Source organism: Ursus americanus, chromosome 4, assembly GCF_024610735.1.
Source record: "Ursus americanus isolate L20-20 chromosome 4, mUrsAme1.1.p, whole genome shotgun sequence".
Classification (NCBI taxonomy): Eukaryota; Metazoa; Chordata; class Mammalia; order Carnivora; family Ursidae; genus Ursus; species Ursus americanus.
Genome location: NC_142130.1, coordinates 72,331,015 through 72,357,139, shown reverse-complemented (window position 1 = coordinate 72,357,139; position 26,125 = coordinate 72,331,015). Strand labels below are relative to the sequence as shown.

Genomic DNA, 26,125 nt, shown 5'->3' with positions numbered 1-26,125 from the left:
GTTTTTCAATATTCACTTATTATTTTTATTGATATAAAAATTATCCCATCTTTGGATATAATCTACCCCAGTGAGAATAGTTTCAATATGGCCCCTGTGTTGCTTTGACATGGGCCCTAGAAGTCTTTGAAAAACTACTTGCTTTATGCCATGACCAATATGAGAATTTTGGCTGAGAACCTTAATTCCAAAGTCATTAACATCATTACGTATTTTCATTGTCCCTCAACATATGTACTTATATATGCCAATATTATTAATAACAATATGGTTACTGAAGACAGGTTAAAATTTAATTTGTCATCGTTTTTTATTCTTTGGACAGTCAGATTATTGTTTTTTTTTATTGTTCTTAAAAATCACTTAAAGTAATTCCTCTCTCTAAACCACCAATTCAATATAGAATTAGGTTCATTTGTTTTATTTTTATTTAGAATTTTTAGGGATTGCTTTTATTTTTATTGAATTCTGTTAAAAATAAGTAAAAGTTACATGGTTTTAAAGTCAAATCTACAAAACGAGGTACGTTGAAAGAAGTCTGTTTCCTCTACTTTTTCACTTTTCATTTGCCCCATTTTCTAAGAAAGAAAATATGTTTTCACCTGTATTAAAACACAAACATCTATTTCCACCCTTAGATAAATGGCATCCTGCTATGTACATTTTGCTCTACGTACATTTGGCTTTTTTCACTTATACTATATCCTGGAGATCATTCCATAAAAGCATAAAGAGATACATTTCAGGTTTTTACAGTTAAACACAGTTTAATTGTTTGGATTTACCACACATTATTCAATCAGTCCCCTCTCGATGAACATTAGGCTTTATAGCTTTGTTATAATATGGAAGTTTTATAATGAATGTGGATGTGTAAGTCGGTTTACAGCCAAGTGTGTGTCTCTGGTATAGATGTATAGGAATGGAATTGCTGGGTCAAAGGGCAAATACATACATAATTTTGCTAGTTTTGCCAAATTACCCTCCACAAATATTGTGTCATTTTACAAATGCATATCTAATTGCACAAGGAAAGACTGTATAAATATAGAGAGTGGAATTAAAGACTAAATATGATCTAATGTCAACAGATACAAAGAATTATCTAAAATACTAATTGCATTTTTATTTAAGTTACTCTTCCCATTGACAGCTATTCATTTATATAAGAGCTCTGTCTTGATGGGAGCTTCTGTCACAAGATAATATTTGCTAAATCTAATCCATTATGATTATACAATGCAAAATTATTGATATTCAAACATATTCTTATTTATAAAGGACTATTATCTAGGAAGCCAGCTTGCTTCTACATGATTCACCTTTTCATTGGAAACTTAATGGGAGTAGAAATTATAAATGTGTTCGTTGCGCATACCTCATAGTAGACATTAGCCCTTTTCATCATAAGCCATAACCTATACATTATGAAACCATCTCAGAAAGTCACTAACTTTTTGACTAGAGATTAATGAAATTTTAAAAACATCATTTTAAATACTTAGATTTGCTTCTTAACCGTGTGTTATCATGGATTGGTATTATACTCCTTTGGTTTAAAGCTGTTGAGTGATTTGCAATGAGATGACTGACAAAACCCAAAGTAATAGTCTAAAGACTTCTTAAACCACTACTTCTAAATCTGCTTCTCTTTATTGATATAATGAGCGGAGAATTAATTTTAAAAGGTGGTGACTATTGATTACTTAATGGCAGAAGATAGTGTTGAGAAATGCTGAAGTGAGACTATTCTGTGCCCTCCTGGGCAACAGGACCCATTATCCAGTGGTGGAAATCATGCTGTAACCCTCATTAATATTTAATAGGCAGGACGCAGGCTGGATGCAGGCTGCGAAATTGCCCTAGGCATAGGCTCCAATAGGCCATCAGAATGTCTCAAGTATATAAAAGAGTAACAGATTTCCCTGTGTTCAGATTGTTTATAAGCAGGACAACAATATACTCAATTCCCTTTTGTGATCTCTGAGCAGTGATAGCCTCATGGAAATGCCTACTAGGCAAGTTGAAGTGATTAATGCTCTGGGAAGTCATTCTAGGTTAGTAAGCCCTGCATGAGAAGACTTTGTATTTTCCAGCGTGGTTCTCAGTTTCAGCCCTTCTCTTTCTGTCTTCTTGCCACAAGCTGAAGGGCTTGTTCAGCAGGGGTGGCGAGTCAGCAAAAGGCGTTAATTGTGTCTAACACAGCCATCATCCTTGGGGCGATATTACGTATCACACTGTCTATCAAGCTAACCCCTTGTCACACGTCAGGATCTTTTTATTTCAGCTTATTTAAAAGGGAAACAAGGAGTTTTAAAGATAGCTGGTGGGGAAACATGACTGTAAGAGTGCTTGTAGGAACAAAGAGCCTTCCAAGCTGACTTGCACTAAACTGGGCTGTGACTTCTGAAAGGACAATACATGGTTTTATAAATTACTGGCTCCTGGTAATTTTCAAATTACCAGGTTATTTTTCAGTATCACCAGCTTATTCTGAATATATTAGAAACCTGGAATGAAATTAAATTCTTGAGATAGAACATATTCTTAGGATTTATTGGTATATAAAGGACATAACATCAGATATCCACCATTCCAAACAATGTATAAAATTAAATAGATAGCGACGAAATATCCATTTTTTGACTCAATGACTCTAAAGACTGTTGAATATGTATTTAGGAGAATCATTTACTTTGGAACATATCAGGAATTATTTATAATTACCTGCCTAGAATGAGTTACATAAGAATAAAAATTTAGCTTTGTAGGCAAAAAGTATCCAAGGGAACAAGTCTTCTATTAATATATTGAGCTTTTTCTCAAAACCAGTGAATGAAATTGACCCAGAGGTCTCATTGTAATTCCATGCTAAATGTGGACAAATTCAGTTTTACTTCCAACCTTAGACTGAGCATGCCTAAATGCTCCTTTTGATTTATTAATTTCTCTATGCGTATGCCTTCTTTTTCTGACACCAAGTAGAGCGTCTCAAATTAGATAAATGCATTTGTATTCGTTTTTGGTTTTTTGACCAATATGATCTTTATGACACATACCGGTGGATCTACTCAGATGTTTCTGTTTGTTTTGTTGTTGTTAGTTGTTTATTAGTTGGTTGGTTAGTAATCCATGTCATTCCATCATGGAAATTAGTTTGTGGCTAGCTCACTTCCAGAAGGCTTAGCTTAGAATTCATAGATCTTTCAGCTGCCATCCCCAAGAGCAGAAGTAACACTATAAATTGAAAATAATTTAATAGATTTTCTTCAGGGTTCTTAACACTATAACATAAAACTTATGAAGGCATTTTGTCAACTGTAAATATTATAATGTTAATAATAGTTATACCTTCAGTGCCGTTAGATATTCCAGAGAGAAGAGCTTTTTTAATCCTGTATTTGCAATATACTGATGCTTATTGAACCATAATCTAATATATTTAGCGATTTTATCAGTGAAAGTCACAAATCCTAAGTGTCCTTTCCTTTCTCTTTCCTATTTTATAGCGCAGCAGCAGTTTTGGGAATTTTGATCGTTTTCGGAATAATTCCATTTCAAAGCCAGATGATTCAACGGAGGTTAGTATTTTATTACAATTTTATGAATGTTATGCAAACACGTTAGGAAAAATTATGAAGCCAATATTACTTTTGCAAAGCACAGTAAGAAAAATAAGTATATTTAAAAATCACAGTCTTGCCTATATTTTTGTAATAAACGAGCAAAGAACTACTTAGTACCTAATTATCATGCTGGGTATTTATAGTCAGAAGTTCTGTAAGGGGGCGCCTGGGTGGCACAGCGGTTAAGTGTCTGCCTTTGGCTCAGGGCGTGATCCTGGCGTTATGGGATCGAGCCCCACATCAGGCTCCTCTGCTGTGAGCCTGCTTCTTCCTCTCCCACTCCCCCTGTTTGTGTTCCCTCTCTCGCTGGCTGTCTCTATCTCTGTCGAATAAATAAATAAAATTAAAAAAAAAAAAAAAGTTCTGTAAGAAGCCTAACATCAGGAAAAGCAGAACATGAACTTAAGAAAAGAGTGACAATTTAAAGTAACACAAATAAGCCCAAATTTCTGAGCATTTCCACCATAAAACAATATATGTTAAATTTTATGTAAATGGTAATTTCTTTAATTTAATTTAATGATTAAATGGCTTAGTTGTAAATTTGTCAAGGAGAACATATGGTTGCTCAATTGCACTCACACTTCTACCATATGCATTGAAATGTCTCATAGGTGACTATTACATTCACATTTGCCAACCATGAACACTTTAAATGTAGCTTAAGGAAAGCTTCCCATAAAATTAAGTCTATATAAAAATAATGGTAATAATAATACCTACATTTAATTGAACATTTATCGTGATACAAGCACGACACTAAACACTTTACCTACCTATAATCTAGGAACTATTAGTATTATTATGTTACCAATGAAAAATATATTTTGTTGAGTAAAATTAGTTCTAAAGTAGGGTTAATAAATGACAAAGGCAGAACTCAACATCTTGTCTGACTTCAAGTTTGCATTTCTGTTACATTGTCTCACAAATCATAGACCAACTGTGATGTGATTAATGCAAGGTTTAACAACTGATCAAATAGTAGAGGTGGGATATATATTGAGAAAACTAAAAACATATTATCACTGAACCTGATTAAGGAACTCCACATGTGATACATTTTAGATCAATAGGTTTTGGATCTAATGTATTTCTTAATTATTCATTCTCATTATTGTATGTTTATTTTTTTGTTTTTTTATAAAGAATTTTTCCTGTTACATTTAATTTCTCAACATACTTTTCAGATTCCTATGTGTATATGTCTATAATATTTTTAAATATTGGTATTTCAGTAATGGATATTCTAAACAAAAGAAATGAAATTAGAATGACATTTAGTATTACTTTATAAACATATCCATTAGTACACATATATGCGTGTGTGTATAATATATCCCCTTTTATACGTACGTATATTATTTATATCCCCTTTTATCTATTATATACACATGCATATGGATAAACCTGTAAATAGCTGTATAGTCTATCCACATTTATTTAGTTTTAAATAAGACAATATTGTATATAAATAGTGAGAAACCCTATATAATTTCATTTCCAATTAACATCTTATATAAACCCTTAACTTTCCTTAATCACACATAGATTGTAGGTTCTACACAGTAGAATCTGTGATTTAGTGTATAATTCTAGGGCTAACCTGTGACAGTAACTCAGGCTCATTCAGGTTCATTGATTAGTAATTGTGGCTTAGTAATTTGTGAAAGAATTTAGTGAACCTGAAAAAGTAGTTCGCACGTTTTTCAGCAATGCAGCATTCAGTCATTCAAAAAGTATTTCTTGAGCACTTACTTTGTGACAGGGTTTCCATTAGGCACTCAGAAATTACTGTTGCAATAATTGATGAAACTCTCTATTTCATGAAGCCTAAAGTATAGAGGGAGAGACAGATCTTAGAAAAGCAATAACAACTGTAAATAAATATCTAATAAAGTGATTTAGGCTCTGAAAGAGAACAGCATAGAAAAATGTGAAAGTTTAAAATATGCTGAAGTAGTTTCTTTGAAAAAATGATAGAAAAACCTCAAGTGTAAAATATTTGTGATGCTGGGGCACCTGGGTGGCTCAGTCGGTTAAGGGTCTGCCTTCAGCTCAGGTTGTGATCCCAGGGTTCTGGGATCCAGCGCCACATCTGGCTCCTTGCTCAGCGGGGAGCTTGCTTCTACCTCTCCCTCTGCCTGCCCCTCCCCCTGCTTGTGTGCTCACACGCGCGCAAGCGCGCGCGCATTCTCTCTCTGTCAAATAAATAAAAATCTTAAAAAATATATTTGTGATACTTTTTGAAGCTTAGGCAATCGTAATTTGACACAGATAGTAATAAAATAATATACTTTCTTGGTTTTGTTTTTGTTTTTTTTGTTTGTAATTTTACAGTGAATATAGAGCTTAAGTAGAAAGAAGAAAAAGGCTAACTTTAAAAATTTTAAGGCTTTCCAAGTTATATTTTATTTAGGGCTTTTGAATTAAGCAAAGAATCTTTGCCTTTTATAAAGATGTAGAATGTAGAAATGAATAAAGTTCAATAGAACTTAAATAGGCTGTCCATTCATGTTTATCATAGGCAATTTGGGGTAAAATATGAAGCAAAGCATAGTATTGATTAATAATTTTGTTAACCATGTGGTTAAACCTTCATATTAAGATATTCAAGGAGAGCCTGGGTGGCTTAGTCAGTTAAGCATCTCACTCTTGACTTCGGCTCAGGTCGTGATCTTAGGATTGTGAGACTGAGCCCAGTGCTGGGCCTGTGGGGAGTCTGCTTGAGACTCTCTCTCTCCCTTTTCCTCCGCCGCCCCCCCCCCACCGCACATGCTGTCTCTAAAATAAATAATAAATCTTAAATTTAACAAAAATAAAAATAAAATATTCAAGTTCACTAAAGAGACGTTTCCCCTGGTTTTTTTTTTTTTTTATATTCAGGAAGTATCTGTCTGCCCACCCATCAAGAATGGTGTGCAATGCTAGACTAGATGACCTTTAAGGGTCCTTTCTTGAAATCTAAGCTATTAAGGATATATAACCCAAGTAGGTCCTTCAAGAAAAAAAAAAATCACCCCAAAGTTCTACATGAGAAGTTTTGCTTATTCAAAAAATATCAAGTGTTAGTTATGTTCCTGGAAGTGTTCTAGACATTCAGAATAAATAAACAATATAAAATCTTTACCCTCATGGAGCATACCTCATAGTGGGAGATGCAGGTAATAATCAAAAAACGTAGTATCAGGGGGCGCCTGGGTGGCGCAGTCATTAAGCGTCTGCCTTCGGCTCAGGGCGTGATCCCGGCGTTCTGGGATCGAGCCCCACATCAGGCTCCTCCGCTATGAGCCTGCTTCTTCCTCTCCCACTCCCCCTGCTTGTGTTCCCTCTCTCACTGGCTGTCTCTCTCTCTCTGTCAAATAAATAAATAAAATCTTTAAAAAAAAAAAAAGGTAGTATCAGGTAATGTTAAATACTTAGAAGAATATATTCTATGTGAATTACACAAAGATTTCCATACTAACGGCTCGATCAAGTTCACATTTACTATTGCTTGAGAATGTGGAAAATCTGCATGGGATACTCACCAGCAAGAAGAAAAAACTGCACTTTCTCAGTGGATTTACTTAACTCCAAAACTTTTTTTGAAATGACCATTTCAATTTCTATAAGAATCCAGAGGATATTTTAATGCCTGTCCAGCATGAATACATGCTATAGCCTTTCTAAAGCCCCCAATAAAATAACTCCCATCTATGTAGACTTAATCACTCATTATGCCTGTCATTTAATTCTATTTTGCCCATCTCAAAAATGAGAAAAACTGGGGCGCCTGGGTGGCTTAGATAAAGCGTCTGTCTTTGGCTCAGGTCGTGATCTCCAAGTCCTGGGATTGAGCCCCATGTCAGGCTCCTGCCTCAGCTGGGAGTTGGCTTCTCCCTCTGCCTCTCCCCCCTGCTCATGCTCTCTCTCTCTCTCCCTCTCTGTCTCTCTAATTAATAAATAAAATCTTTTTTAAAAATGGGAAAAACTAAAGCGGCTCTACTGTACAGCTATTTAAAGAATAAACTAAAATTCTCTTTAAAAATTTTAGATGTGAAGCTCGGGTCCTTTGACATCACAAGTTTTATTTTCTGAGTTTGTAACACATGTAACCAGCCTTGGGCAACTTTAAAAATATGTATTATACCCAGATTGAAGTTTTGGAGGCTGCTGTACACAATATATAGAAAGCCTACAAATTTGGAATCTTCTCTTTAATAATGTTTTCAGATCAATGATTTTTATTGCTTGATTATTCTGTCTTTTGTAAACAATTGTAACTAGGTGTATGAAGGGGAACCCATAAATGAAACTGGAGAACAAAATAGAACAAGTAATGGAGGAGGTTTAGGGAAAAAAATGAGAGCTATTTCGTGGACGATGAAGAAAAAAGTGGGTAAAAAGTACATCAAAGCCCTTTCTGAGGAAAAGGTAAGTGTACTCTGCTAATCATTTGTATTTTTCTATTAATTTTTTTCTTAAAATAGTCAACAGATTCTTCTTCTAGAGATAGAATTACTTGGTCCTTTAGGGAGGATTTCAGCATTTATTTTCTCTCTCAATAATTGTGCTCAGAAGTTAGATGGAAAAAAAATGTTATGACTCCTATGTTAATAGAGGAAAGGGAGGCTCAGAAAGGTCACCCGTAGTATATGGAGAACGGTATGTCATACGTTGTAACAAGCATCAGCACTTCATTTCTTTTTAATGCCAAATAATATTCCATTTTATACATAAACTACATTTTATTTTTCCTTTCATCAGTTAATAGAATTTGAGTTGTTTTCACTTTCTGGCTATTGTAAATAATGCTGCTATAAATATCTATGAGTTTTGGTGTGGAAATATTCTTTTGTTTCTCTTGGGTATATGGTAGCTATCTGATATTTTGAGAAATTGGCAACCTGCTTCCCAAAGCAGTTGCATCATTTTACATTCCCACTAGCAACGTGTGAGGGTTCCAATTTCTCCATTTGCTCGCCAACACTTGTTACTGTCTTTTCGATGCTAGCCTTCCTAGTGGGTGTGAAGTGGAATTTCACTGTGGCTTTGATTTGCACTTCCCTGATGACTAATGATGTTGAGAATCTTGTCCTGTTCTTATGAGCCATTTGTGTATCTTCTTTAAAGAAACTCATGGGGCGCCTGGGTGGCTCAGTTGGGTAAGTGTCTGCCCGTATCTCAGGGTCCTGGGATGGAGCCTGCATCGGGCTCCCTGCTCAGCAGAAAGTCTGCTTCTCCCTCTCCCTCTGCCTGCTGCTCCCCCTGCTTGTGCACACACACACACACACACACACACACACACACACACACTCTCTGTCAAATAAATAAATAAAATCTCGAAAAAAATTTAAAAGATGTCTACTCAAATCTTTTGCCTACTTTTTAATTGGGTTATTTGAGGTTTTTTTATTGTTGACTTTTAAGCTTTTAAAAAATATATCTTGGATGCAAGTACCTTATCAGATATATGATTTGAAATATATATTTTTCCCATTCTGTGGATTGTATTTTCACTTTTTTGATCGTATCATTTGCAGCACAGATGTTTATAATTTGATGAGCCCCATTTATCTTTTTATTTTTTTTTGTCATTTGAACTTTTAATATTGCAACTAAAAAACTATTGTTTAACCTAAGGTCACAAAGATTTACTCCTGTGTTTTCTTCAAGAGTTTACAGTTGTAGCTCTTAAATTTTGGTGTGTGATCTAATTTTTCTATGGAGTGTAGTAGGAGTCCATCTTCAGTCTTTTGAATGTGGGTATCAAGCTGTCATAACACTAATTTGTTAAAAGGACAATTATTTTGCTATTGTCTTTTCTTGGCACCCTTGTTGAAAATCAATTGATAATAAATACATGGTCATAATTATATGGATCATAAATACATGGGTTTATTTCAGACTCTCAATTCTGTTACATTGATCTGTAAGTCTAGTCCATTCTCTTTTTAACCCACTTCAATAGGACTTCTATCCCCAGTAATTCATTAAAATAGTAGTTGTAATCGGTATTAACCTCTGTGTTGCTGAATTTACTGGTCACTTTTCTTACTTCTTACATTACTCTTTTACGTATTTGACACAAGCAATGATTTCAATACATTTGAAACATTCTCTTTTCTTGGTTTCTTTGAGCATTCTTCTGGCTTTCTCAGAGTTTCCTTTCTTGGCTTTGCTTTCTTTCCTGTCTCTAAATATTGAGTCCTTCCAAGGCTCATTCCTAGATGCTCTCCTCAGTCTACTCTCCCCCTCAGTGATCTCATCTACTCTCATCACTTTGTTTTTCACAATTAATCTCTAGCTATGACATCTTATCTGTTGTACTTAAACAACCAATTGTGTATTCAGTATCATCACGTATATGAATCTGTACATATATCTACACCCAATATCTATCTGGAACCCAATATATCCAAAACTGAGTTATTAATTCTCTATGCTCTACCAAAAAACATGTTTCTTGTCCAGTCTTACAGTAGTAATAGACAACATTGCCGTAACTCTAGATGCAGGGAAGGAAAGAAGAGAAGAGAAAAGAAAAGAATGGAACAGAGAAGAAAAGGAAAGAAAAGAAGGAAAGTAGGAAGGAAGGAAGAAGGAAGAAAGCCTAAGAACCATTCCAAATTCCTTTTTTCTCTCACTTTTCACGCCAGTTCATCAGCATATCCTCTTGGCTCAAACTCCAAAATCTTATCTAAAATAATTTCTCTATGTAAACTATTCCTGCTTTAGACCAATCAACCAACCAACCAAGAACAACTTCTTTTGCCTAGACTGCCACAATAACTACCTAATTGGTCGTCTTTCTTCCACTCTTTCCTCCATAAAAGCCATTCTCCGCACAGAAGCCAGAAAGATCTAAAGTGGAATTTAGAACGCATCACGCCCCTTGGTTAAAATTTTACAATGCCTTCACAGTGCATTCCCTTACTGTAGTATGTTCATTCCAGTCCTCTGAGAAGCAGGTCCTAGGAGAGCAATGGACACACCAAAGATTATTGGGGAAAATGAATATGAAGGAGTGAGAAAGAAGAACTGGATAGGGGAAGTCTTCAGACAACAGTGCAAGTTTGACACCTGTGAAAGGACAGGAAGAAGGCTTTAGCCGGATTGGAAGATAATTCTTGAAAACTAATGAAAGTTTTCCATTAGAGGAGCCCTATATCCCACCAGAATGTACTCAAATGGTACACCCACTGTTTCAGTCATTGGCAGAGAACATGGCTTCCATGCAGACACAGTGGTGGATTCAGGCAGCTGGGGCTGTCAGTAAAGAAGGGTCTCGAAGCAAGAGATCTGAGTGACACATTTCCATGACCACCACACATGGTCTATAAAGCTCTTCCTGATCTGGCTACAGTCCACTTCTCTGAGCTCATTTCCTAACACTCTCCTTGTTTTTACTCAGTTCCAGCTACACTGGCCTGGTCTTCCCGCTCGTGACCCAAGCTAATTCTGAGTTTAGTTATTTTGTTCTTGCTGTTCCTTTTGCTTAGAAAACTGCTTCCAATTCTTCATGTAAGTTAAATCTTAACATTCGGGTCAAGAATTCAGAGCACATATTACCCTATAGAGGTTTTTGGAGGCTACTCTATCTAAATCAGCCAACCTTCCCCTAATCCTAATCCTAGTAGTTAATCCTTTCACATCACTTAGTTTTATTTCCTTCATAGCACTTATTCTCTGAAATTTTCTTTTCCATTTTGTTTACACACACCTCCCCAAACACTAAACACACACACACACACACACACACACACACACACCCTAACACACTAAAATGTATCTTATTAGAGCAGGGACCCTGTTATCTTGTTTGCTATGGTATCCCTAGTTCCCAAAACAGTGCCAGGTACTTACAAGGTGTTCTCTAAACTTGTGTTGAATGACTGAGCAAATGAATAAAGGAATGGATGAAAGTAGAGAATCAAACTGAGTATATATCATATATGTATTCTGAAGTTTTATCGATGTTCAGAAATGCTCATAAATGAGGAATATTGAATTACATTTTGATGAATATTAAGAAATTTATAGGTTTTGTTCAATCTAAATATGGAAGACATTTGGGATGTTTTCAAGCAGATGTAATTTGTTTTGAAATTGTCTGTCTTTCCTAATTTTATGCAGGATTTGCTTTTCACTTGACTAGGTGTGCAAGCTCGGTACGAGATTTGTACAGCTTCTTAGATAAGCTTTGCTTTAGAATTGCAAAATGTGCATGTTTTATTCATATCTAGTGATCTGGTAGGGTGCAAATAACTGACATGAAACAACTATGCAGAATTTAAACTTGTAATATCTGATCTCAAAGGATTAGTAATGGCGTTAAATAGATGATAAGGAGAACATGAAGGAATAAAAGTGCTTTAACAGAAGATAAAGCATAGATGTTAATAAATCTAACATTTCTGATTAAGTAGTCTCAATATGATATTCATCCTAATTTACAAAATGAACTATTATAATTTCATTTGAATTCCATAATGTGGCATGTTTCATCTAAAGAATTTTTCCAAGTATAACGTGTTTTGCTAGAAATTGAACTAAAGATTAATGACTCTCATATTTTATGCTGATGTATTCCTAAGTATTTTATTGCTAAAATATGTCTTGTTTGTTAAATCAGTGCACACAGTGAACATGTCCATGAAAATCAGTTCTCTGCACTTAACCTCTGATATGTTTTTCTGAAGGATGAGGAAGATGGAGAGAATGCCCTCCCATATCGGAACAGTGACCCAATGATTGGATCTCACACAGAGAAGGTCTCCCTCAAAGCCAGTGACTCCATGGATAGTCTCTACAGTGGGCGGAGTTCATCAAGTAAGCCTACGGAATAAGGGACAAGATCCTAATTGGGAGGGCTGAGTTAATTAAAAACAGGAGATTTTAACTATACAGAACAAACTGATGGTTACCAGAGGGGAGGTGGGGGGGATGGGTGACACAGGTGATGGGGATTAGAGAGTACACTTATCATGATAAACACTGTGTAATGGGGGGAAGTGTGGAGTCACTACACTTACACCTGAAACTGATATAACACTGTATGTTAATAATACTGGAATTAAAATTTTAAAAAACAATAAAAAAAAAAAGAAACACATTCAAATGAAAACCAACAACAACAGATTTGATTCTCTAGGGCTTATCAAATTAGCAAAAGTTTCCAGCTACCTGATAAGAGGAAATAGTGAAAATGTAGGATTGCTGAATCGGTAGAGTTGCTGTTGTTTAAAATGATACACAATATATTCGAGAGAATTATGTATTATTTTGAAACTTTTAACACTGTAGTTGGCAGGGCTCTTAGGGATATGCCTCAAAATGATCATGCTGGGTGACTAAGTCTGCATCCCTAAAATAAAAATGTTTGCTTAGGAGAACTAGCATGATCTTGAGTCAAAATTTTTTAAATGACTTGACATATTCAGATAAATGATATCCTGTTCTCTGTCTCTTCTTCCCTCCTTCCCTTTCTTCATCCTTTCCTTTTTTCTTTATTTCTCCTTTTTTTTCCTCCTTTCTTCCTTCCTTCTTCTCTTCTTCCTTCCTTCTTCCCTCCGACCTTTCCTTACTTTCTTTCTTCTCTTTCTTCCCTATCCTGTCCTCTCTCACTTTTTTCCTTCCTTCCTGTTCCTTTTTGCCTGAAGTTCTCTGAAAAGAGCAGGACATAGGCATCAATTCTGACATTTACTTTTTAGGTGTCCATCCAGCATTATTGAATAAAGAATGAAATACTATATAAATATTAAATAGAAAGAATATCACCAATTGGGTGACAGAAAGGAAGCAGTCTGTGTTCAACAAGGATTTTCTAAAATCATTGTTTCTAAGAAGGAAGTCAGGTTTCAGTCACATTTCCTGCTACAATGTTTGGATGAAACTACTGATACTGCAGGGTACCTTTTACTTTTTATGTGTACACTGTTATACATCCCTCTGATCTTTTCAGGGTTTTAAATGTCTTCTTTTTTTGCAAGGTTTGTTTTCCATTTCCTTTCTAATCAACTGCTTCTGTTATCTGAAGATAGATCACAAAGACCAGATGTTTCAGATATCCCGAATTTTATTCCTATTTTTCCTATTGGCTGAAGAAGAGTTATTGGGGGGGGGGCAACTAATGTAGAAACATTTGAAGGATATATTTTTGCATGTGTGAAATTCAGATTTCATTAGTATTCACTTCTGCTGGAAGTTTTAAAATTCTAAATTGTAATGCTAAATGTGGGTAGAATTTCACTAACTGGAATGCACCATAAAAAGCCAGGGCCAGGGGTAGCCATAGAAGGGAAGGTGTAAGGAGATGGTGGCCCACTCAGCTGTTGTCATATGCAACTTAATTTCTGTGATTAAATGCAATTCGCCCTTTCTTACACTGGTACATATTCAATATGGAACATCTCTAAGGTTCTTTACCTTATTTCTGTAATCATTTGAATAAACAGTAGAGAAACCAGGGCTGTTTCGTCATTGAACAGAGCACTGAAAGGCCACACTGAAGGAGAAAGTGAGAGTAGTGGAGAAACTGAGAGTTAACTTCCATTGGGAGCCATTCTTGTCCCCATCTTGCAGACAACAAAAATGGAATCTCTTTCTTTTTTCCCCTTGAGGTTCAAACTCAGAAAGGAAAAGGACCAGAGAACAAGGATTTGAAGCAATTTAAAAGGCCCAGTTTAGAAAGTTTAGAACCACTTGGGAGTACAAACACTGGAACACACTTTCTCTTTCCTTCACATTCACACAAGCCAAAGTGCTACCTTTAATGCATAGCGATGTTCCTTCAGAATGGCTTTCGGTGCATGATAGGATGTGTGGGAGAGCATTCTAGCTACATTGTGATACGTGTAGAGGGAGCCCTGTAGTCTTAGGCTTTGATCACTTGTGATCAGTGGCACACAAAGATCAAACTGCTGCTGCAGGTTTTGGTTTTTGTTTACAGGTACAAAATTAATTGTCTGGCCTAGACGGGGAGTTAAGTCTATATTGTCTGCCTCTTCAGCAAGTGTTCAATGCTCAAATACTGTGCTTCTAGATCAGATCACACAGGGTGTTTGGGTTAGTGGTTGAGGAAAGAATGGTCAGAAAGTTCAGAAATGGCTCAGAGGACAGAGGTCACCGATGGAGAATGACTGGGAGGCAGAACAAGTAAGACTCCAGCGCTTAGAACCCTCTCAAAGGGTTGGCATCCAGTGCTTCAGCATTATCCCTGCTTAGCTCTATCCAGACAATGGTTCAGAATGTTATGAACCTTCGATGAGAACTGTTAACCTCAGCTCTGCTTCCATCAGGTGGAATAACAAGCTGTTCAGATGGTACCAGTAACCGGGATAGCTTTCGACTTGATGACGATGGCCCCTACTCTGGACCGTTCTGTGGCCGTGCCAGAGTACATACTGATTTTACACCAAGCCCCTATGACACTGACTCCCTCAAAATCAAGGTGTGTGCACATCATATCTGCATTCTGTGTGGTCTGTCTAGCACTGGTTGTATGAGCTGTGTCAGGAAGTGCAAGCAGTGGGAACTCAGGGGGTGGGGGGAGTGAGTGTGCTCTTCCCACCTGTAGAACTGAGGACTGGGTTACTGGGGCAAGGATTTGAATAAAACACTCGAGGTGGGATAGGGGAATCGGTCTGTTGAGGCTATATATAGCACAAGTTGCTGTTATGTGGATAATGCAGAATCCAGGCCTATCAGGGGAGAAGAAATTGTCTACATTTTTCTGAAAACCAAAAGCCTCACAGGTTACTGGAGGTGCCCAGCTTTGCCTGATACTTGCTGGAGTAAAAGGAGGGAGAGAAAAGATGGCGGTATCAGGCAAGAGCCCCTCACAGCAACTCCCTTGGGAACCAGACTTGGCTGGGCAACTTCAGTGCTTAAGTTGGCTGCTGTGAATAACCAGATTATCTTTCTCCCAATGATGTTCCCTCCTGAATTCCCTCTTCTTTACTCTTATTCCCTGTATTCATTTTCTTTTTCTGTGTAACAAATTTCCACAAACTCAGGGACTTTAAATAACACAAATGCATTACCTCACAGTTCTATAGGTCAAACATTTGGTCATGGCCCAGCTTCATTCCCTGCTTAAGGTCTCACTGGGTTGAAATCAAGGTGACAGCTGGGGCTGTAATCTTACCTGGGGCTCAGGGTCCTCTTCCAAGCTCACGGCTATTGGCAGAATTCAGTTGCTTGTGGTTGTAGGACTTAGGCTCCTGCTTTCTTGATGGATATTGTCTAGGAGCCACTCTCAGACCCTTGAGGTTACGAGCCATGGTCCTCTCTACAACATGGCAGTTTGTTCCTTCAAAGCCTGCAGAAGAAAAGCTCACTCACGTTTCAAATCTCTTTATTTTTAAGAGCTCCTACATGATAAAGTCAGAAACAACCAGATAATCTCCGTCTTGATTACAAAATTAACCAATTTGGGACATTAATTACATCTCCATAATCCCTTGTGCCATATAATACAACATAATCATGGGTGTGAAATCCATCATTTTCATAGTCCTACTCACACTAGAGGGGAGATGCTGTTGCAATTGTACAAATAGAAGGCTTGGTGCTAAATATTTTATACATGTTAAATTATTCCTTTTAGTAACACAAACTGATATAGCTAAAAGGACAGAAATTACGACTTTCCTATACTATCAACACCAAGCCAATGGTAACCAGTAATTATAAGTTATGAAGTATTGATGTTATTATTTAGCATTTGAGGCACTCTGTTCTTCTCCTTATCCCTTCCATTGTAACAAACCAGAGTGAGCTCAGCAGGAGACTGAGGAAAACATTATTTTCCATGGTTAGCTCCTCAGTCGTTTCTGTGAAATGATTTGAAGTCTAAGTTCAAGTCTTGGGGAAAGAATATTTGTAGCCTAGTAACCATTGTTGGGGGAGGGTGTAGAAGGGAATAAATCGAACACATTTTGACTCAGGAGAGCTTTTCGCCTTCCCTATGATACCATGCCAGTGCCCCCACCACTTGCGCAGCCTAAGGTGATATTTGTAGAGCTCTTGTAGGACACAATAAGAATCCCATAGTCACCACTGGAATGTATACTATTTTATAAGTTTAGAGGATAATAGGCTGGATGCAGCAGAGAGCTCCCATGCTTAGAAACTTCCCCGAGAGTTTCTGGGGATTTTCTGGGTCTGCTTAGCTGATACCATCTAGCCCAGGATTTGATTCCCCATAGTTAAAGGCAGGAAGAACCAGGGGAACAGCTCATAGGGTCAGACAGGCAGATGATCACAAATCAAAAAGATCAAATCTTTTAATCACATTGAATCCTACTATTAAAAATACAATGTATGTGTTAGGTGGAAAAGTACACATTCATAAAGCCTGAGGAAAAAACATTTTTAGTAGCAGACTTGATGTTTTGTTTGTTGGAGGGTAGACCCCTAAAATGGCAACAATATCAGAATCTATAATGTCCTCTCTGGGGTAGAAACTTATGTCTCAAAGGAGGAAATATGACTTTTAAATGTAGGTACTGTATTTGCCTAGAAATCAATTTTCTTTACAAAGAAGTACCCCTGGGGGTTTTCTACTCTTGCCAGTAACTGGCAGCCTGTAGCCAATTAGAGTCTTAGATGTGAATAAAGAAAAAGACAGACTGCTTTGTCCATCCTAATGTGCTCCATTCATACTTCAATCCAAACTTTGTCATGAAGCTCAATCTAAGTATTATCTTTTCTAAAATAATTCAGTAGCATCATGTGTCCTCAGTGCACACACATGATTTTGTTCCATATTTAGATACAGGAAGTTCTTAACAGTTTCATTATTTTAGATGAATGCAATACTTTAGATGGTTTAGTTTTTACTGTAGATAGGTTTTTCAGATGAACTAGAAGCATGGACAGAGAGAGATTTCTTTTTCTTCCCCTTCCACATTTGGGAGCCCCTCCAGGAATGGTGGCTTGAGTTTTGCTCTGTATCTATTGCTTTGACAAGATGAATGAAGAGAGCATCATTTTTGAGGTCAGACAACTGACTGCCATGAGTTCTGGGAAGTTAATGTTTGCATTTCTTTTCTATAATATTTAGAGTTATAAAGATACCTTGTATATGTACCTATGAAGTGTGTCATGGGCATAAAATGACTCACTCTCTGCAGAAGGATTTTGTAAATTCCACTGTGCCTTACAATTATGAGTTCATAAATTGATATACCAAAAACATAAAGATGTCATCAAATGCATGTAGGAGCTTTTCTACAAGCTTGTTGAAGGGTTCTTCATTATTACTAGCAAATAGTTCCCTTGAACTTCTCTTAGATTTATTCTGTTATCAGTAACCCCCATTATCATATTCCCTCATTATTCTAATTTTCTATGATTCCATTCTTTCTACTAATTGTCATAGCACCAAAGTTCTCTGAAAACTGATTGGTATATTTCTTCGTCTTTAGAAAGGAGACATCATAGACATTATCTGCAAAACGCCAATGGGGATGTGGACAGGAATGTTGAACAATAAGGTGGGAAACTTCAAATTTATTTATGTGGATGTCATCTCTGAAGAGGAAGCAGCCCCCAAGAAAATAAAGGCACACCGAAAGAGTGGAAAGGAAAAACCCAAAACTCTGCAGGAGTTCTTGGAGAGGATTCACCTTCAGGTTAGCAAACCTGTGGCCTCTTTGATCCTGGTGGCGTCTGGATGGAACAATTGAGGAGAATGGATCAGTGTTGGTCCAGTGGTAAAAAAAATACGGGACTTACAGCCAAGGAAAATCTGTTTTCCAAGAAGACTTCTTATTTCTCCTTTATTACTTCTATTACACAAGGACAGGTCTTGATATAACCTCCCTTGGACTAAACTCTAATGATACTTAGCAGTGACAGTAGAGATTAATGTTGAGAAAGTGCAGTGAAAAATGAAAAATACCTCGGAGACTAAAAGGTCCAGAGAAAACATGTAAATGAGAATGATAAAGAGAGTATGAAGAGTAAAGGTAAAAATCCAGAGAACTGAAAGGAAATATGGAAAGAAAATTGCATTTTCTGTAGGGCAGAGATCAAAAGCAAGTCAAGAGAAGATAACTAAATATAATTGTTTCAAAAGCAGTTTGTTAGGAAATAGTGATCATTAAGCCCCCATGATGATTATGTTAAGGAAACTGTGTTGTCTATATTTATAATCCAATTATTTTCTTGTTATATTAGCAAAATTTTTATGAATTATCTACCTTGTTAAATGGTGTGTACATACAATTTACCTAGCCTCACTCAATTTACTGTTTTGCAATCCATTTCTAGTATTAATGCAGCAGTACTTTGATAGTTTTCGAAATTCATCAAGGCAATAGCCAATTAAACTTTCCTTAATTGTTTCTCCTGAATTATCTAGTTATGCTCCTGTCTGTAGACACACTACCCAGGCCTTCCTATATTACTTTCGGTGCCCCTCAGATGGGGTTCTGCTTGGATGAAGTACAAAGTTTAAAACCTGCTTCTTCTTTTTGTTTGCTCGGTGACCTATGAGAAAACCAAGGTCTAAGGAAGTGAAATAACTTATTCAAGAACCCACAATCAGATGGTTATGTCAGAATGGGGATTTTGGTTTCTCCGTTCTAATTCAGTGCTCCTTCTAAGAGACGTTATTTTTAAAAGAAGTGGTACTTTTTCTTTCTCTCTCTCCCTCTCTCTCTCTCTTTTTTTTTTTTTTTTTTTTTTTTTTTTTTTTGGTAAAAAGGGGCTGGTAATTATTCCTGATTACTTAAAACTTTTATGCTTCTTCTTTTTCAGTTTTGGTAACCAAACTAAGGATATTGAAATTATGATCAAGTAAAATGGAAGGAAGTTTTGAGGAAGTTGTAAAGCATTCAACTTCACTTTGCATTTTTATTCTGTTAGAGAGAACAGAGGTTACATAAATAACATACAGACCCAGAAATCAGAAGCCTATGAATTTTAAATTAATATATATTGATGCAAATGATGGACAAACTATACATGCTGAGAAAAGAAAACAATACTTTTCCCAGCCATGGTGCTTTTATGCTTAATAAAATCTTTTAATTAAATAGAAAGTCTGGAATTCCTTAGGTTTATATAATGACTTTCACCAAATGCTAAGTCTATTTTTCGTGCCTCTCTCAAATTCATTTTTTAAACTATCCCAAGAAGTTAGTGAGGGTAAATTATTTTTGCAAGCCAGCAAACAAGAAGAGATGTAGCTTCAGAAATATTACTATAATTACTCTTGTAGAGGCATTTTATTGATAGACGTAAAGACACGGTAGCTTTGTCAATTGAGCTATTTGAGAAGTGAAAAAGTGCCAAATGGGATGAATGATCCAGCTATATAATTGATCCATGATTTAGCACGGCACGGCTTAAGGTAATTATTTCTTCTTTACATTTGTCCTTCCAGAAGGTGAGAATTCTCCAACATACTCTTTTGAATGCCCTAGAGTTCGTGTGAGGAGAACTAGTACAAAGTAAAATAAAATTAAGCAAAGGTTCTGTCGGTGACTTTGGTTTCTATATGCACTTCTACACTTTCTTTAAACTTGAAGAGAACTAAAAATAAAATATTTGAATCTGACTAGTTTATATTATACATATTTCTCCCCCCCCCATAGGAATATACCTCAACACTTTTGCTCAACGGTTATGAGACCCTGGAAGATTTAAAGGATATAAAAGAGAGTCATCTCATTGAACTAAACATTAAAAACCCAGAAGACAGGATGAGATTACTATCAGCTGCTGAAAATCTCCTTGATGAAGAAAGTAAGTGTGCACACCTACTTTTCTCCCCAGCTGAAAATCACAGCTCAGTGTAAATAGTAAAGTTATTAAAAACAAAGCCCCAGTCTTATTAACAGAGAATCCTATAAAGCATTCTTTCCCATAAAATACATATTTGCTTATATATTTGGAAACAACAACTCTGGTCAAGTCTATAATTGGGAAGAGAACTTTTTTTCCCTTATTGGACTCAGAAAATGAAGGGACTTTTCTGGGCATCTCATTTAGATTCTGCAGAGCTATTAATTTACACACAAGTGGATGTCTGCATTCCCAAAGACTGAGGGAGTTAGAGACATATATTAAGTGACAGCATGAGCCATTAGTGAGAAATGTCACATACAACTTCTGTAGGACAGCGCGGAGCATGACTCTAAGCTAATGAGCCTTCGCGCCACACAGGAAAATTCATTTCATTACCATATAGTCACATCTTGTGTGTGTTTATAGGATTCTTTCAAAACGTTAGAATAGCTTGCAAAAATATTCAGCACTCACTTTTATTATCTGAGCTGGTTCTCTGTGTTTGTAAGTATAAGCCGAAGATGCAGTAATGCAGGCACATTCCCTCACCAGCTGGGTTTGTAAAGATAGGATAGCTTTTGTTTTCACAGTTGCCCAATCTGAACACTCCTCTTACTAAATCTGGCCAGGCTTCTGAAACCCTGAGCTCCGGATGTACCAAACTCCACAAGGAGTATTTTGTAAGGGAGAAAGAGGGATGTAGCGACTTTTAAAGATGAAAAAGAACTCAGATCATCTAATCCAACTTTCTCTTTCAAAAATAATAATACTCATAATCATTAGCTACTTTTTTTTGAACACGTTCTCTGAGTAAAACTTTGAGCCAAGATCTTTACATGTATTATCTTCTCTAATGTGCTCCACAGTTTTGTGAGTTAGACAGTACTGTCCCATGTTTATAATGAGGAACTGAGAGAGAGGTAGCTTGTCCAAGCTCACACACAGTAGATTGTGGAGAGCCAGGACCAGTGCTGGCGATGCTACTCGACTTTCTACAAATCACAGCCCAGATGGAGAGCAAGGAGGAAAGTTGTATTTAGGACCCAGGCCTCCTGACTCTCTCTTAGTAGGTTTTCCTACATCCTGTCTCGTATGCTCCAAAATGGGTATAGTCGCACAGCACGTGTTTATACGCTGGCCTTTTATCTCGTAGGAACAAATGTACTTTTTTGGAAACTGCATCTCACTTTATTCTCACTTGCTATCTTGAGTTTGCATAGATCTTCATCCTTTTCAAAGAGCTTTCACGTGTAAGACTAATTTGACACCTGCAGAATTTCTTTCATTTTAGGCCCAGGTGTTTATATTGAAGTTGTGGGGGCTGGGAGAGAGGGATGAGGTCACAGAGGCAGACAAAGGTCAACCTTAAGAGAGTAGCCAATTCACTCAATAGTACGAGCCAAAACAAAGCTGACCCGAGTAAGCTGATGTAGCGGTATCTCTGGGGTAAAGGAGGCAGTTTCTTTCACATCTTGTCATTTCAAAACATGGCTCCTCACTAACTAATGTTAGGCTAAGAAATAGATTTTGTAGATTTCTTGGAATTGATAATGTTCAGTATCATTGTTAATACCCTCCAGAATAATGACCCTGAAGTGGAGGGAGGGAAAAGGGTATTTTTTGAGCACTTATAAATACATTGCTTTTCTTCTGTAATACCATCCATATAGGTATTTTGTCCATTTCACAGATGAGAAAACATTTCAGAGATGAATTTCAAAGAGGCCAAAAACAGCGAGATAAGTAGCAGAGCTGAAGTTTTAATCAAAAGCGGCCTGCTATAAAAATCCAAGTTCTTTCTTCCACACATGCAAACTGGTAAATATAGAAAGAACAATGAATATCTGAAAATTGAAGCTTTCTACTATGCCAATTTTCTCAGGAGCGTCAGTTCAGTTTTCCATCTCAGAAAGTGGAAGTTAATACGTAAGTGAGAACAGAAAATTTGCAACAACATTACTGCCTGAAAGGTACAAGACAACGATGGCTGCATTGCAACAGGGCTGGTGAACAGGAAGGGTGAGAGAGCCTGGGTGAGAAAGGTCTTCAGCCATAAACAGTGCTCTCAGTCTGGACCCACAGCGGGAAGATCGGCCCAGTGCTGTAGGCTTGGGCCGTGTATGGTGCCCACTTAATTTCTTCATCCCACCTCCCTCATCCCCCCTCTACTTTCTATGTTAATGAAAGAACAATGATGTATAGATAACATCATATGAGAGCTAGGTGTAATCTGAAAAACCATCTGACCCAAATGCTTTCTTTGCAAGACGGGGAAACTAAAAACCAGAGTAGCTAAGTAACGTTCTCAAGGTCACAAATCTAAACCCAGTCTCTCACATCTATTAGAAACACATTCTGCTATGCCCTGGAAACAAAACACAGTATATTCAAAGCATGATATAAAAAAGTACAGATCCCCCAAATTATTTCCCTTATAAGACCTTAGAAAATGATATTTGAAGGTCACTAGAGGTTGATCATTTAATAATAGCCAGTAACATTCAACATACACACACTGAGCCAAATTCTGGGGGATGAAAAATAGAAAAAAATGCCGATGCAACCAGTGTTTGTTGTCAACACACAACCCTGAGATTTTTCTTATTTTAATCTTACGGTCTAAAGTCGTACTAGAATATACATGTCAGAAAGATGCATACTGCATGTTAGGCCATTCTGACTGAAAGCTATTTATCTTATATGAAACTGCTTTGCTCAAGAAATAAAGAAGAATGACTTCTATTTGTTGATAAGATGGTGAGTTCTGATGATTCGGCCGTGCTGCTGCATGCATGCGTATTTTTACCTCTTCTCTACTCTGTGACTCCTATCTCCTTCCACCATGCTGACGATTAAAGGCAGAACCTTCATGTACCTTGAATGATAAAGACCTTGAATATATGGTTGTATAAAACTAAGATATATTAAAAACAAATGCATGTCACAGTCATAGGTTAAAAATAGTTAGCTCTGTGTGTGTGTGTGTGTGTGTGTGTAAGAATGGAGCATATGCAAATTGGCCAGGATTTTATGTATGCATTTTATCTTGATCATTGAATATAGTCAGTTTGGGAATTGTTGATAAATTCCTAGTTTAAAGCTTCAATGCTTCTTAGATTAGGAACTGGAAAGTTTTACCTTCCTAACCCTTCACTATAAAAATTGAAGAGAGTGGACACCTGTTTTGAGAACAAGAGTTAAAACTTTGAGATGATGGAGGGAAAACTACAAGCCCGATGTGAGCCTTTAATACATCTAGAGAGACCAAGAGGCTGGGGGGAGTGGGACAGGGACAAAAACAGAAATCTAATACTTGGAGCAAACAGTTTTCCTTTTTTCTTAGGCCAAAATAGATAGCGTTGTACCCACTCTGACCTTGAACAGGTAAACTGGATTAAACTTTTCAGGTCCCCGCTGGACAGGGGGTAAAGGCGTTTCTCCTACAAGCCGATAGAAGGGCCGGTGAGCGGTGTTATGATTACAGGATTACCTCTGGAGGAGGATAACGACTTCGGGGTTCTGCAGTCCCGCCAAGGCCAATACCGAGATATTCTCAATTTGCTCCCGAGTTGCATTAGAACTGAGCAGAATTAGGTCACTGGCACCCTCAGCTGGGAATCTAGATGAGGTTAAAAGGAGAAGGAAAACTAGGGTGAGACTCGGCTTTTGAAGAAGCAAAAGAGCAGAATCTGTTTATTTGGTGCACGTTAGGATTTCTCTGTTTATCATCTGAATTTTAAAATGGCTTGTTTGCTTTGAATAAAGATTCCCAGTAAGAATAGAGAGAGAGAGAGAGAGTGTGTGTGTGTGTGTGTGTGTGTTGTTCATAAACACAACCTTCAGGATCCCTTTGCCTTGCTAATAAATTCCTCTTGCAAATAATCAGAGAGTTAACTGCTATTTATAGTAAATATTTTCTCTTTATTCTGAACCTGTTCCTCTTTTCCCACATTTAGAGGCACTTTGATGTGTCTTAAAAGTGTGTCTATGAGAATGTGTACAATTGTCCTCAGGGAAAGCGGGTGATGGAAATATCTTGTTCTCCATGTAAGCACAGGAATAATTAAATTTTAAATTGGAGGGAAAAAAAAAACCACCTAGTAACTAAATAAGCAAACTGTCCTAGAAGCTGTGTATCGCATATTTTAGGTACCTGCAACCTTTGTGTGCAGTGCTCAGTGAAGAGGAAGGGGGGAAGGGTGGGTTGTGTGCCAGGCTGTTGGCACCAGCTGTGGTCACAGCAGCTCCACATTGCTCAACTATCCCCAGTTGTGCCTTCCTGCCTGCCTGCCTACCTGCCCAAAATGACGCAGGGCAAGAGGCACGTCCCAGCCAGGAGCCTGGAACACGAGCTGCCAGCAGGGGAGATTTGCAGTTATGCCAAGCAGCAGTCCAGCAGTTGGCCTGACAGCGTGCCAGGGTAGCCTGGTGCCCTGGCCCCTGACATGCATGCCTGGTGTTTCCAACCCACTTGCCATATGATTTGAATCTAGATTCAAGAAAGGTACAGCTTTTAAGAAATACAGGCTAACCATCCACATATACACAGAAGAGAAGGCACAAAGGCATTTGACTTTATGTATTTATAAATATGTATTTAATATATATTTCTAGGTACAGCCGTTTAGCTTTATGCAATTCAATTTCTTCAGGTTTCTTTTTGGATTTCCTTCCCCGCTGAAGATTTAATTGACGATCAATGCCATATTCCATATAATACAAAAAATGACAAAATGAAATGTAAACATTTTTAGTCTTCTGTCAGAGAACAGCGCCCAGAGTTGAGAGTCCATAGAATTTTCACCTCGGTCGTCTAAGGCACGTGTAATGTACTTGTTTTCATATTGCACTACGACTGTGTACTAGGCATGACTTTGTAATGACTACCCTGGTCAAACAAGACTGAATCCTCTGTTACCAGATGCCTTCCCCAAAGGCCCTCGTTCTGTGCTTTGCATTGAGTAGACGGGTTATAGATGCTTGTAGAATGAAAAACAAAAACAACAACAAATGCTTGTAGAATGAATTAACGTTGAGGGAATGAAGAGATTGGTAAATTATAAGGAAGCTTTTTTCTGATTATAAAACTTTAGTCCCTAGCAATCCCACCTCACAGATAAAAGTTTTTGTAGTAGGCAGATGAGTGTTGGTATGTGTTGTCAAGATATATGTTGTGTATATGTTCACTGTGTGTGCATGTGTATATGCAAGAGTGTAAATGAGTACATTTCTAGAGGAACAATAATGTAAAAACTGTCAAAGTTTGAAATGTGCATACTTTTGTATCCAGAAATTCCAGTTTTAGAAATTTGATGAACTTCAACACACAACTGCAAAAAAATGCTAGCTAAACTACTACTACTTTTGGTTAAGGGTGAACTTCCATCAATAATTGATATGTTAAATTAACTAGTATATGCAAACAACAAGGTACTACGAAGATATTGAGAGAATGTAATACATACTGACATAAACATATGTTCAAAAGGGGCATCTGGGTGGCTCAGTCAGTTAAGCGTCTGCCTTTGGCTCAGGTCATGATCCCAGGGTCCTAAGATCAAGCCCCACGTCGGACTCTCTGCTCAGTCTGCTTCTCCCTCTCCCGCTCCCCTTGCTTGTGCCCTCTCGCTCGCTCACTCTCGCTCACTCTCTCTGTCAAATAAATAAAATCTTTAAAAAATATATGTTCAAAACATATTAAATGGTAAAAGCAAATT

At 37.2% G+C, this 26,125-nt stretch overlaps 1 protein-coding gene and 1 long non-coding RNA gene across 2 annotated transcripts in view; one reads left to right on the top strand and one right to left on the bottom strand.

Moving 5' to 3' along the window:
- SAMSN1 (SAM domain, SH3 domain and nuclear localization signals 1) overlaps window positions 1-26,125 on the top strand; it is a 296,775-nt gene that overhangs the window by 264,243 nt on the left and 6,407 nt on the right. Inside the window, exons 10-15 of the mRNA XM_045785444.2 lie at window positions 3,510-3,581; window positions 7,896-8,042; window positions 12,311-12,440; window positions 14,909-15,060; window positions 18,041-18,247; window positions 20,216-20,366. Coding sequence (XP_045641400.2) covers window positions 3,510-3,581; window positions 7,896-8,042; window positions 12,311-12,440; window positions 14,909-15,060; window positions 18,041-18,247; window positions 20,216-20,366 — 859 coding nt within the window. The remainder of the gene's footprint in view (window positions 1-3,509; window positions 3,582-7,895; window positions 8,043-12,310; window positions 12,441-14,908; window positions 15,061-18,040; window positions 18,248-20,215; window positions 20,367-26,125) is intronic.
- Window positions 3,577-26,125, bottom strand: part of LOC123784157 (uncharacterized) — a 134,747-nt gene continuing 112,198 nt past the window's right edge. The window contains exons 3-6 of the long non-coding RNA XR_015724237.1: window positions 23,899-24,027; window positions 15,757-15,930; window positions 6,772-6,981; window positions 3,577-5,459 (exon numbers count right to left, since the gene is read on the bottom strand). This is a non-coding gene — a long non-coding RNA (uncharacterized LOC123784157). The remainder of the gene's footprint in view (window positions 5,460-6,771; window positions 6,982-15,756; window positions 15,931-23,898; window positions 24,028-26,125) is intronic.